This window comes from Lepidochelys kempii, chromosome 3 (assembly GCF_965140265.1).
Source record: "Lepidochelys kempii isolate rLepKem1 chromosome 3, rLepKem1.hap2, whole genome shotgun sequence".
NCBI lineage: Eukaryota > Metazoa > Chordata > Testudines > Cheloniidae > Lepidochelys > Lepidochelys kempii.
Window position 1 is genome coordinate 96231222 of NC_133258.1, and position 12539 is coordinate 96243760.

Below are 12539 nucleotides of genomic sequence, written 5' to 3' on the forward strand. Positions count from 1 at the left end.
TTTCCGCCGACATAGCTACTGCCAATCATTGAGCTGGTTTTCTGTCAACAGGAGAGCTCTCTCCTCTTGGCATAATGTGGTTACGTGAGTGATTTGAGTTGCACAGCTGTATCACTACAGCTGGGCTGCTGTAAGCTTGCCAGTGTAGACATGGAGAAGTATTTCTCAGTGTAGATTTTCACTTTGTTTCCTTTGGAGGCTGACAAAGTTCTTGGTGGACCTGTTGGGAGTAGTAAGTTTGCTTCTTGAAAGGGGCACTGTCGGTGTTAGTAACTTTTTTATTTAAGATTTAAAAAAAAGCTTTGGTAGAACTCTTTAGTCTCCTGATTTCTTAAAGCTTCCTGCTCACTGTGGCTATTTATAAGGGTTTTATTTTCAGTAAAACAGGGGCCAGGCTTGTTCCTTCTCTTCTCCCACCCTCTTTAATAGTACTGAAATAAAGGCTTCCTCCTGTGCCCTAAGAAATGAACACTACTCTAGCTCCCTCAGCTCCTGGGGATGCTCTAAAGAAAACTAGAAAGTGGTCTCCCCTGCCTTAGCCACTGTTCCTTCATGGACCCCTGTGGGAGCCTGGAGGCTGAAGCAGCTTTCCTCATGTTAATTGTTCCACTAATGCCTGCACGGGCCTAGGATGTGAAGGGGTTTCCTAGCCCTGGTCCTAAAAGGAATAAAACCGCCCTTCGGGCCACAAACTCAGGAAAATCAAAAGCTCTGCTAGCAATTCAGCAACAACAACTTGCAGGGCCTGTGTCTGAGCATATTTTACACTAGAGCTGGAAGGTGTAAATTCCAGCTCGAGGTGACTGCTGGCACAGCTGGGTGCTAGAGCCCTGCCCCCCTTCCCCAAATCTCTGACCCACCTCCTCCCCTGAACACACACCATGTTCCCACTTCTCCCCTACAGCTGTTTGGCAGCAGCAAGCACTGGGAGGTAGGCGGAGGAGGAGGTGGTGTTGGGTGGGGCTGGCAGCTTAGCAGCCCTAGAGCACCCATGTAGTCAGCGCCTATGGAGGTGACATACTGATGCTACTCTGACTGAACTAGTGTGCTAAAAAGAGTGGAGGTATAATGGGAGGGGGATGGGATAGCTGCCTGAGTACCCACTTAGGGTCTCTGTTGGGATCATAGTTGGTGGAGTAGCCCCTCATCCCACTGTGGCTATATGCTTTAGCCTGTTAATTTGATCATAGCTAGAATGGCTGTCTCCTCTCAAGATGGAATTTACAGATTCCGGTTCCAGTCTAGGCATACCCTTAGGCTGCAATGTACATTTTCCTTTTCCCCGCACGGAGAGCAGATCTTGAGATTAATGCTAAAGTAAGTACCAGCAACTAAACAGTAATATGGTTTAAACACTGTGCATTTGATAGTACCAAGTAAAAAGAAAATATTTTCTTACACATCTCAGTGACAGGGCTGTTTAGCATCAGAAGTACAAAAACTTCCACTAATGTAATTTGTTGACTATGATCCTTCAAGTTATTTTGAGGTGTCTGCCTAGCATGCTAATTATAGATCAACACTTTGTCCACATTATTTTAAACTGGTGTTAACAAAAGGTGCTGCATAAGAAAAACATCTCACATGTTCAGCTGTTGCATGATGACCTTTATTAAACTGCTGGCACTGTGCTCAAAGCTTCACAAGATAAAGCCTGTCCCAAAGAACTTACACTCTCAGCTGAATAGCCACAGAGTAGACAGGTCACAACTGGAAGACAAATGAAGGAATGTTTGTTTTTCTTTTGGTAGGTTATGTTAAGTTATTCACTACTTGTGGGGAAACCAGAAAAAGTGAATCTTTTAGGAGGGATTTGAAGGAAGAAAAGAAAGTGATTTGACAGAGCGAAAGTAGGAATTTTAAATGATCAAAACCAAGATTTGCTACCGAATGTGTGGCAATTTCAAATATCAAAAAACAGAACCCAACCCAATAAAAATAAATTGTAAAAATTTTCCTGGTAAACTATAATGTATTCCACATGCTCTCTTATGAGTGGTAGTGGTGGTTGTAATCAGTTGAGCTGATCATAATGAATTCTGTACCATTATGTAGTGCTTTTCAAAGGTGAGTTACCCCATGCTATGCTGGGGTACTTAAGGCAAGAAATATTAAGTATTTGGTCTGCATCATACATACAGCTAGTGAATATCAGAGCTGGGATTAGACACCAGGTCTGCATCCATTTTTTCAAGCGTCTTTTAAGATATTAACCATTGCTGAAAGCAAGCTAGCAGGAGCATGTATGGGAATAAAAATGTGTCCACTTCTGGCAGGGCACTTTCTGTGCCCCCAGGCTGGAGTTGTCAGCTCCAGCCCAGGAGCTTACTCTCCCTGGCCTGGCCTCTGAGTTCTGTGCCTCAGTTGACTGGGGGGGCTTGCCCACCCTTGCGCACACCCCTGCAGGCTAGTGAACTCAGAGCTATGGTCTGATCCAGTATGGTGATTCTTACATGCTTAGCTATCCACCGCTATCACTCAGAAGGATTTCAACTAGTCTTTAAAGGACTTGTGTGCATAACTTGTGAACAGGAAATGTCTTATTGCACTTAGAATCCCTGATGACCTTCTCACTAAGTTTTGTCTAGTAACCTATGTATGTATGATAGGACCAGCCAATTGTGCTTTATCTCCACAAGACTAGCCTTTCCTGACTCATTTCATTGGGGCTTAACTGGCCTCTATATGCTATCCCAATGGGGCTGGAGCACTGGGGTACCACTTCTAATAGAGGCAGGCTGTTCCTTGCTTTTCCCCAACAATGCTGATCTGTACCACAGGTCACCCATCAGGGCTATCCCTACCGAAAAAAACACTTCCTCATAGGAATGATCCACTACTTTAATGAGAAATCAATGGGATTATGGCATTTAAAACTAAGCATGCTAGCTGTAAATGTATTTTAAGAAACTTGATTCTACTATGTGTCCATCTTCATACAATACACATGCACTATTACAGCTAATGAGAAGCACAAGTTTTGATCAATGGCTGTTTAAATATGAAAATGTTCAAGCTTTCTGTATTTTGATTTTCATCAAAACAAGAAATTGCTTCAACTGAAAATTTTCAATTTTCTTTTCCTCTCTCCTCTTCCAGTAGTAAAAGGAGAGAAGAGGGTAGGGGGAATGAAAATTGAAAACCAAACTTTGCATCAACTCAAACTGAAATGAAGTTTTGTTTCAAAACTTCCATTTTGAAAGCTTTCTGACAAATTTTCATTCCTTTAAAAATTTTCACAGGCTTTGATATTTTTTGACTCTCTAATAGCATGATAACGGTTTGGACTTATCAAGTTTCTTCAGAGTCTATCAGAGCACTCAATTAATCCTCTACATCCCTCTGAAGCAGGGGAATAGTCTTCATTTAACAGATGGAGAAGCTGAGGCAGCAGACCCATTAAGACACTTGGTCAATATCACACAAGGAGTTGAATCTACAGTGTCAAAAATGGAATGTTATTCCCAAAGGATGCAAATGCATTGATGGAAAGTGTAGTGTAAACAGGGCTCCTGAGTATATTACAGGTTCCAGTGGTATTGATGCATTGATTTGAATTACAGATTCTAATTTTTCTAGTGTAAAAAAGTCCAGGAACTCCATAGCAGAACCAAAAGTAGAATCCATATCTATTAGTTCCCATTCTTTAACCACAAGACCATTCTTTCTCCCTTTTTTGAAGAATTCCGAACATGCATAGAGTTTAAATCACTGTCTTTCAGCATCTGCCAAATGAGGTATATGATTATGTGTTGCATAATTAGCTATTTGGCACTCTGTCTGTCACCTCCTCTCCCCCAGGGCTCTTCCTTCCAAAAGTTGCACAATATTGCTATATTTTGTTTCAAGGGAATCATCCTCTTTATTCAGTGCCATGAGCATTAGCCTAGTTTACGTTTTCTGCCCTCCAAGGCCCTATGTTATGTGGCAGCCTTCCCTGTGAGGTGGGCTAGATAGAATCCCCTTTACAAGGGCACTTCTAGGTTTCCTGGAAAGGGCATAGAAGCGAGTGCCATGTAAACCTCTTGGGAAAGAAGTAAGTTCGAGGAGAACAGAGACCCACACAAAAATTTAAAATAAATGACGCATAGAGACACTGAAAAGGATAGTGGGAAAGATAGCAAAGACATTTTTCTACACATCAAAAAAATTTGGCTTCCAAAAAATACATAAAGTGGAACACACAACTTGTGAAATCACCAAATGCTCTTGCTGGACTTGCAGAATATTTAAGTAAGAAGCATTTCATTAAGGTGGTAGGTTTTGAATTTTTCAAGTACCTTGTGAAGTTAAGGCTAATTTGCATGTATTTTATTACAATTTCAATATGTGAAAATAATTAAAGTTGTACCATAGGTACAGCTTTTTTTTTTTTTAAATGAAACTGAAGTTTATTAATTCATCTCCAAGCATTTAACTGTGGTTCATTAGCAAGATACCACATTCTGAGATGGGTTTTACTCTGCTTATTTCTAAACTCACTGCTACAAGACCCAGTGCAGACGGGTAGTAATTTTAACTTCAGTTATGCAGAGCTGTAAGAGAAGCCCTCTTGCTTGAGACATTTAGAAGTAAACAAGTCCAGGCTGTGGAGGAAAAGGGCACAGGGATAGATTAGTTGACCCATTACATCATTTCTATCTCCAACTTCTAGGACTCCATGAAAATATTTTTCATCATCTTCATTGGTTTTCCATTCCACCCCTGTGCTGTATAAACCTTTATCAAGCTGACACTTAGATGGTTTATTTTCCTAAATGGAAACATTCATCAGTATTATTCAAGTAAGGTGATGATGACATTGTCATCTTTTCCTTGCCAAAGCATTTCACCTTCAAACTGAACCAGCCCATATTTTCTTGCTCTCAGCAGGATCCCCACTACTTTATTGGAAATAGTCACATATGTTTCAAACAGCTGTCGGAATGTCACTCTTACATTTCCATCTTCTCCTGTCTCACCAATATTTCTCATGATCAAGCATAGCTCTTCCACTTCCTTTCCCACATGTGTGTGGGCATCTTTCCCTCTTTGCTCTGTTTTAGACCCTTCAGGCGGTCTTCCATAGATGGGATCTCCTCTCTGGGGATGCACAGGCTTGCTATCATTGCTGAATGGATTTTGTCTCTGATAATCAATGTGATCTTCTGCCCAGCTCTGCCAGCTTCTCCTCAGGTCACCTACAGCAGTGAGTTGGGTTCTGGTGGCTCCAGCACTCTGCCCTTTGTTTTCCTCCATCTCTCAAGAATGTTTTGTGGCATCCAAGCAGGAGTCAAAGCAATGCACTGCTGGAATAGCAGCTTCCTGTATGCACTCACAGCTGTGGAGGAAAATAGCACTTTACATTCATACAGCTCTTATCTAAAGGTCCTTAAGTACTTATATAAAATACAATAAAAAAATGAAATAATAGTTTCTGGGTCTTTTCATCTTCTTATAAACCCATTCATATCTTGTAGCAGATGTAGCACACAAAGCCCCCCTACCTTCACTTCTTTCAATTGTACAACTGCATGAACTGAGAATAATGGTCCTTACTTGGGCAAAAGTCCGATGGGACTTTTATGGGAGTTTTGCCTGAGTTAGGGCTGGAGGCTTAGGCCAAAGAATACAGCAAAAATCTGGGCATGTCATTATACCTGCACCTAACTCAACAACAATCAAGAACATAGAAGAAACCTAATTAAATAACTGAAGTCACTGAAATAATGTAGGTCAATAAATTAAACATATTAAACTTTAAGTCTGTTACAGGACATACATTTCCTTCAGTTTCCAGACAGAAATACCATATATCCCAGCAGGCTTGGGATCAATACAGTATAGCCTTTGTGAAATAAAAATGCAGTATAATATTTACTTACTTTTTCATGCAATTACACCTTTTATAAAGCGCTCACCCTTTGTAGCACAGACCATACCCAAATAATCTGTTCCGATATTTGTTGACCGGTTCAGTGGAGCTGCCTGCTGACAGACAACAAAACAAACCAGTCATCAAGCAACAGCCCACCAATAAGTGCTAAGGGGTGGGGATTTTCTCTTCTACTTATACACTTAAGGTGGACACACGAACCATGCTTTGAAGATTCCCAGAGCTGATGTTAGTTACTCTTTATAGAAAACATTATTCCCTCATCTGTGATATGCCATACACTGATGCACAGTGTATTAAGAGGGGTTTCAGTGGTCACACAGGCTGAAAAGGAAACGGAATCCCAACAAATTTTGATATCTACAGCTATGCACTTCAGCTAACACTGAAGCAAGTAAGACTAGAGTAGATGGCACTCCCTTAATATGCTTTTGCTGTACAGCAAAGTCACGGATGCCTGCTAAGGAAAATGTGCATTGCAGCACTGCAGTCAAAAGTGTTGCATGTGGGAAATGATATACATGGGCTGTCCTAGATTTCATTTAAAAGAAAAAAGATACATGGAACCAGCTCTTGTGCAGCTATAATTATTTGATATACAGAAAGATAATGTGTAGTTGTACCAATTATAGAGATGGATTAGTCTTTTCTTTATACCAGCCTTATACTTCGGCTGTTAAAATTAACATACTAGGTCCATATAATACAAGAGAAAAGCTGTAGGTGTTTCCCCCCCAGATGGGGTTGGGGTGGATGGATTAATTACTGTTTTTAAATTACAGTAACAAACCCGATCAGTTTGATAACAATGCATGGGAGGATGTATTGTATGTTCTCCTATAACTTAAAAGTTAAAATTTCATGGCAATTTGTCCACGAACGGATTGCAGTGCGGCTTCTAGCAAACTCCGATACAGAAACACTCCATTAATAATAAGTAAGAATGGCATTCCCAAATTGCTCCAGTGCATTGTAATGTGTAAACTTCAATATCAATTATATTGAATTTATGCTCATAATGAAGTATTTCTGGGTGCAAAAAGAATGACTTCACTAAAATGTTTTTACTATAAATGTTTTTGGAATTATGCATAACACAATGGTTATGAAATATATTTCAGAAAAACAACAGCATGAGTTCAATGATTGTTCATCAGAAGTGTTTTGAGGATTTCTCCCACCCCCATTCAAACTCGTGATCATTATAAGATCCCATGACACTTGCTGCAGGAGAAGGGGTGTTAACTCCAGTGTACTGGTCAAATTCCAATTTGGGTAATTACATACTGCTTACCTAAAATTCGCCCCAAAGGCTGAAATGAGGGATTGTTCTTCATTTCCCCTCCTAAAATCAATTATGCAATGTTGTTGGTCTAATATGGCTGTCATATTCCATCCTCAAAACAGCTACTTTTCAATAGCACTGTGGGGAAATGGTTTATATCTGAAATATAATATACAATCTAAAATTGTTTGTATTCTTTCAAGATCAAACATTCTGTATAAACCATAGCTATTAGATGTGCAGTCACAAGCAGAATTGAGTAGCACATTCATTACAGAGACTCAGCTTGTGCTTTTGTTTGGCGAGTACAGTGAAAATGTGAAAACAAAATTTTATGAGATAATACTAACAACACGTGTATCTGTGTTCACATGTGCATGCAGTTGGTTCATATTTTAAAATACAATAGAAATATAAAAGCTTATCCAGTGCTATTTACATGAGGTGTTTAAAATTTTAAATCCTCCCCCCCTCCCCAAACAAGACTGATTGATTGTTAACTCTCTTAACTCCTGTTTAGAAAACCATATGATTGGAATACAGTGAAGTGTTCAGAGTTCCTGACAACAGAAGGCAACACACTCCACAGATGAGAAAGCATGTGAAGAGAAAATCATCTCTTCAAAGAGGTTAATTTTAAACAATGGAACAGATAACTCCTACTTACAAGATGCCAAGACAGAGACTAAATGGCTAAAAAGGCTCAAATGGGTCAGATTGGAAAAATAAAAGTGGTGACCTTCCACTAATCTCTTCCTATAATCCCAAACTTTTGTCAACAACCCCAGACTAGCTGGATGTTTCTGCTGAAATCATTAGCAGTGAAACAGTTAACAACATTGATAAAAAAATGTGTCAAAATTAGGTTTCAGCTTTAAGATATCAAGACAAAGGGCGATAGCTGACATCTCTCAAAGCTGTTCTGTCTGAAGACTCAGACAGATAGTACTGCCTCAGTTCAAATTTGGAATATTTTCTTTGAGATTACAAGGACTAGACATTTTGAAAGTGAAAGTTTAAATTCTGCAGAAACCAATGAGATAACCACAGAAGTTCTAGTGTAATGCATCAGCCAGCAGCAACTCTTTCCAACCTCTGAACACAAATATATATAAAGAATGCAGTCCATGGAGTGCTTATAAGTCATGAGCAAGATCTTAAGATCTACAAGGAAAGCTATCATATGACAACAACAAAAAGCTGGAAAACATGAGTTAAGTGTTGAGCTGGTCTAGTGCTAATAAAAGGCTTAGTGAAATCTGGATAAGCTAAACCTTTCAGTCAGCAAAACAGAGACACCAGCCAGTAAGGAATTACAGGAGTAGCAGCCGTGTTAGTCTGTATTCACAAAAAGAAAAGAAGTACTTGTGGCACCTTAGAGACTAACAAATTTATTGGAGCATAAGCTTTCGTGAGCTACAGCTCACTTCATCTGATGCAAGGAAATGCAGTAATCACACCTAGATGTTGGAAGGGGGAACCCAAAACAAAGGAGAACAAATCTTCAAGAAAGTCTGCCTTTTTTGTCCACTGGGTCTTCATGTCTGTCACAATCCTGAGTATCTCTCCATTTTTTCCATCTCCATTCACTTCCCACCCTCACAACTCTATGCAACAGCTACTGTCATCTTTGGTGTGGAAAAACGGATGCAACTCCCTTCAGAAACTAGTTGATGCTTTCTAGATAGAATCTAGATTGTGTCACTCCTTAGTCAGCTCGAGTGGTCAATGGTGAGCAACATGAGGTTCTCCTGCCCTTCAGAGGGGAAAGCCTCTTGCCCTCAAGAGCATTTCCAACCTCTAAGGTAGTATTATTTTGTAACATTTGTATGTCACACCATTGAAGTGAGTAGTGCTGCCCAAAGCATTTAAAGACAGTCCCTTCCACCTAGTGCTGAAAACAGCGGCCAGAATGAGAAAGCTAGGTAAATGGGTGGGAAGTTTTTGTAACAATTCCCTAGAGTACACAGGGCTTAAGAGAGATAGACATTACTTTACTGGATGTGAAATTGGGACCAGAAATGGAAGTCAGGTCTCCTACACTGCAAGAGTACTACCTATAGACCACAGAAGCTGCCAAAACAATCTTGCTTCTAATTGATTCCCAGACCTTTTTTTCCTTGGCAGGTCAGAACTGGAGTGGAGAACAATATATAGGTATAAAGCATCTTCCATATTCAATATATTACAGAGTATTTTACAAAACAATATATAGTGGTAGTGAAACAACTACAGAGACGAGCTTAACAGCAAGAGCTCAAACATAATTTTGGACATTACAACCTGCTTCCCTGAGATGGGGAGAGAAGGCTGTTGGACAGGGCACTAGGCATAACCCATATCTTTTTGAAAAGTGCAATTGGATCTTTAGGATCTACTTGGACATCCAACCAGGAATAAAAGAGGCAGCTTAGCTTCGTAATTTGTCTTAGACTGTAGGCTCCCTAGGGCATGGCCCATCTTCTTGTTCGGTTTGTCCAGTGCCTAGCACACTGGAGTCCTGGTCTATGACTAAGGCTCCTAGATGCTACCACAATACAATAACAATCTCACATCCGATGAAGTGAGTTGTAGCTCATGAAAGCTTCTGCTCAAATCTGTTAGTCTCTAAGGTACCACAAGTCCTCCTTTTCTTTTTGTGGATACAGACTAACACGGCTGCTACTCTGAAATCTCTATTCTGAAGCTCCTTTTCCAACGCTGTCCTGCAGCAACCGCGTGGCAAGGTCCCATACCATGGCTTGGCACAGTGCGGCCCTGCACGAGTAACATGTCTCTTCCTTGGGTTCAACTGAGTCCTTACCACCTCCTTTGGCCCTTCAGGCCCAAACCCTTCCTTCCCGAGGTTTCCAGTTTCACCCGAGCCAGCCAGCCAGGGAGCTGTGTCAGACCCCCATCAGCCCCAGGCCTCTCTGGAGAGTCTTTTCCACAGGCTTCCTCCTGCCCGGGGCACTGGACTCACAGCCCCACCCCTGGGAGCTCCCCCGGTCAGGGATTTCCCCGCAACGGGGCTGCGCTGAGGTGCAAACAGGCCCCCTCGTTACAGACCCGCTCCGCGGCGCCTCCCCTCGCCCCAGCAGCCTCAGCTGACGGGTGGCTCCCGGGTTAATAGCGGCCCCCCCGTTGGCTTAAAGGAGCCGCGTCACGGGCCGGGGCTCGGGCTCCCCCGCTTCCCGTCAGATTTCCGTTGTGGCGCTGCCGGCTCTTCCCCTGCGCCCGCTGTACGGACGCCGGCCGGCCGGCGGCCGCAGACGAGAGCCCGTAACAGGCCCCAGCGGGGAGCCCCGCTCGCCCTGCCCGGCCCGGCCCCGCCCCGAGGCGCGGCGGCCTGCCCGAGCCCCGCCCACCCGAGCCCCCCCCGGGCCCCGCCCCCTCCCCCAGCGGCGGCGCATGCGCCCTTGGGCGAAGCAGTTGATGGGCTCCGGCGGGGCCATGGCGCGCGGGTTGCTGCCGCGCTACCTGCTGCTGCTGGCGCAGGAGAACCTGGAGTTCCGGCTGCCGGTGAGAGCCGGGGCGCAGGGGGCGGGGCGCAGGGGGCGGGGCAGCCCCTGCTGGGCACGTGCCCCCTGCGGGGCAGGAGTTGGGGGGGGGGGGGGTAGCTCGGCCCTGCAGCGCCATCGGTGTGTGCGAGCGGAGGGGGGCGTGCAAACCTCAGCCCACCCCCAGCCCGCTCCCTCTCTTGCCAGCGGCCCCTGCCCCGCTCGTGGGGCAGGCTCCTTCCTCCCTGTCGCGGGAGGGAGGTTTTGCTGTGACTCTCTTTGGGGACTGTGTCGTCCCTCCCAGCCGGGCATCGAGCTGGCTTGCGTGTGCCCCATGTAGGGTGACCAGACGTCCCGATTTTATAGGGACAGTCCCGATTTGGGGGGGGTCTTTTTCTTATACAGGCTCCTATTACCCCCTCACCCCCGTCCCAATTTTTCACACTTGCTCTCTGGTCACCCGAGCCCCATTGGCTGAGATGGGCCCACAAGCGTGCTTGTTTTTTCTGTATGTGGGTTAGCGGAGGGAATCGCCCCAGCTCTGCCCTGCAGTCATTAAATGTGAACCCTGCAGCAGGGAATGGGGTAGATCCAGCAATGGCTATTAGTCAAGATAGTCTGGGACATAACATCCCCATGCTCTGAGCGTCCCTAAGCCTCTGACTGCCAGATGCTGGGACAGGATGACAGGGGATGGATACTGGGCTAGATGGACCATTGGTCTGACCCAGCATGACTGTTCTTACGTTCTAACAAACATGGAGTATTTACAGAATTACAGATGTACCGTTTCTGTTGGGGTCTTGTCTCCAGAGACATAACTGGTTGCAAAAGCTGAGTAAATATAGTAAATTGGATTGAATTATCCTGCTGAATAGTTTTATCAGGTGTTTGCTTGGTGGGTTTTAGTTATCTGGTGCCTTCTTTCAGGCATAGAAGGTCAGCAGAGTTTCTTGTAAATTTTTTGTGGCTAATCTGCAACTCTCTAAAGTGGAATTTGAGGCCCAAGTTTGTATAATTTAGTATATACTCAATTTCTGTGTCTCTATAGTAAAACTTTAGTTTGTTTTGAGTCTTCTTCAGAAATTATGAGTTTTGTTTTCACATGCTGGTCAGCAAATATCCTATGCATTGCAATATGTTTCTGTCTGGTGTATGTTTCTTTAGGGACCATTTTGCATAGTTGATAGTATGACATCCAGATAGCTTTTTTAAAAATTACTACTTAGTTGTTTAATGGAAGTCCTGTGTTTCAGGATTATTTCATTAGAGTTGGTAGGTCATTGATATAGCTATTGAAAACGTCTGAGTTAAGGTTACATCCCTTATTTATTCCCCTTGCTGGAATGAAGAGTTCAGTTTGTATATTCATTTTTCCCAGGCATTTGGTGGGCCTGAAATATGGATAGCTTTTTATATGCATTTACACTTCAGTCCAGGCTGCCCAGTTGAGTCAAAAGTTCTTACTTGCTTTTTTACATGTTTGTTAACAAGTGTCCATAGGGTAGAGTTCTGGTTAGATCGGGGTGGGCAAACTTTTTGGCCTGAGGGCCATATCGGAGTGGGGAAATTGCATGCAGGGCCATGAATATCAGGCTGGGGCAGAGGGTTGGGGTGTGGGAGGGAGTGCGGGGTGTGTGAGGGGGTGCAGTGTGCAGGAAGGGGATCAGGGAGGGGGGTTGGGGTACAGGAGGGGCGCACAGTGCGGGAGGGAGCTCAGGGCAGTGGCGCATGGAGAGGTGCGGGGGGCTCAGGGCAGGGGGTTGGGGTGCAGGAGGGTTGTGAGGTGTAGCAGGTGGCTTGGCAGGGGTTTGGGGTGCAGGAGGGAGTGCGGAGTGTGGCATGGGGTTGGGGTGCAGGGTGCAGCAGGGGGCTCAGGGTACGGGATTGGGGTGCAGGA

The 12539-nt window shown here is 43.9% G+C and overlaps 1 protein-coding gene and 1 long non-coding RNA gene across 10 annotated transcripts in view; one reads left to right on the forward strand and one right to left on the reverse strand.

Moving 5' to 3' along the window:
* Positions 1–5012: 5012 nt before the first annotated feature.
* Positions 5013–10468, reverse strand: LOC140908997 (uncharacterized). Of its 5 annotated transcripts, none has more exons than XR_012158042.1 (4): positions 9964–10468; positions 7170–7298; positions 5865–5970; positions 5013–5320 (listed from the first exon to the last, which is right to left on the reverse strand). It is a non-coding gene; the product is annotated as an uncharacterized lncRNA (long non-coding RNA). The 5 variants fall into 5 exon arrangements; XR_012158045.1 differs by having other exon boundaries at positions 7170–7319; XR_012158044.1 differs by having other exon boundaries at positions 5865–5967; positions 9896–10468.
* Positions 10469–10548: 80 nt separating this feature from the next.
* The window catches only part of TRMT11 (tRNA methyltransferase 11 homolog), a 63767-nt gene continuing 61776 nt past the window's right edge, over positions 10549–12539 (forward strand). For all 5 annotated transcript variants that reach the window (XR_012158046.1, XM_073337235.1, XM_073337236.1 and 2 more), the window contains exon 1: positions 10549–10661. Coding sequence is in view for 4 of the 5 variants with exons in the window: in XM_073337235.1 (XP_073193336.1) it covers positions 10551–10661 (111 nt within the window). In the remaining variant the exon portion in view is untranslated. The remainder of the gene's footprint in view (positions 10662–12539) is intronic.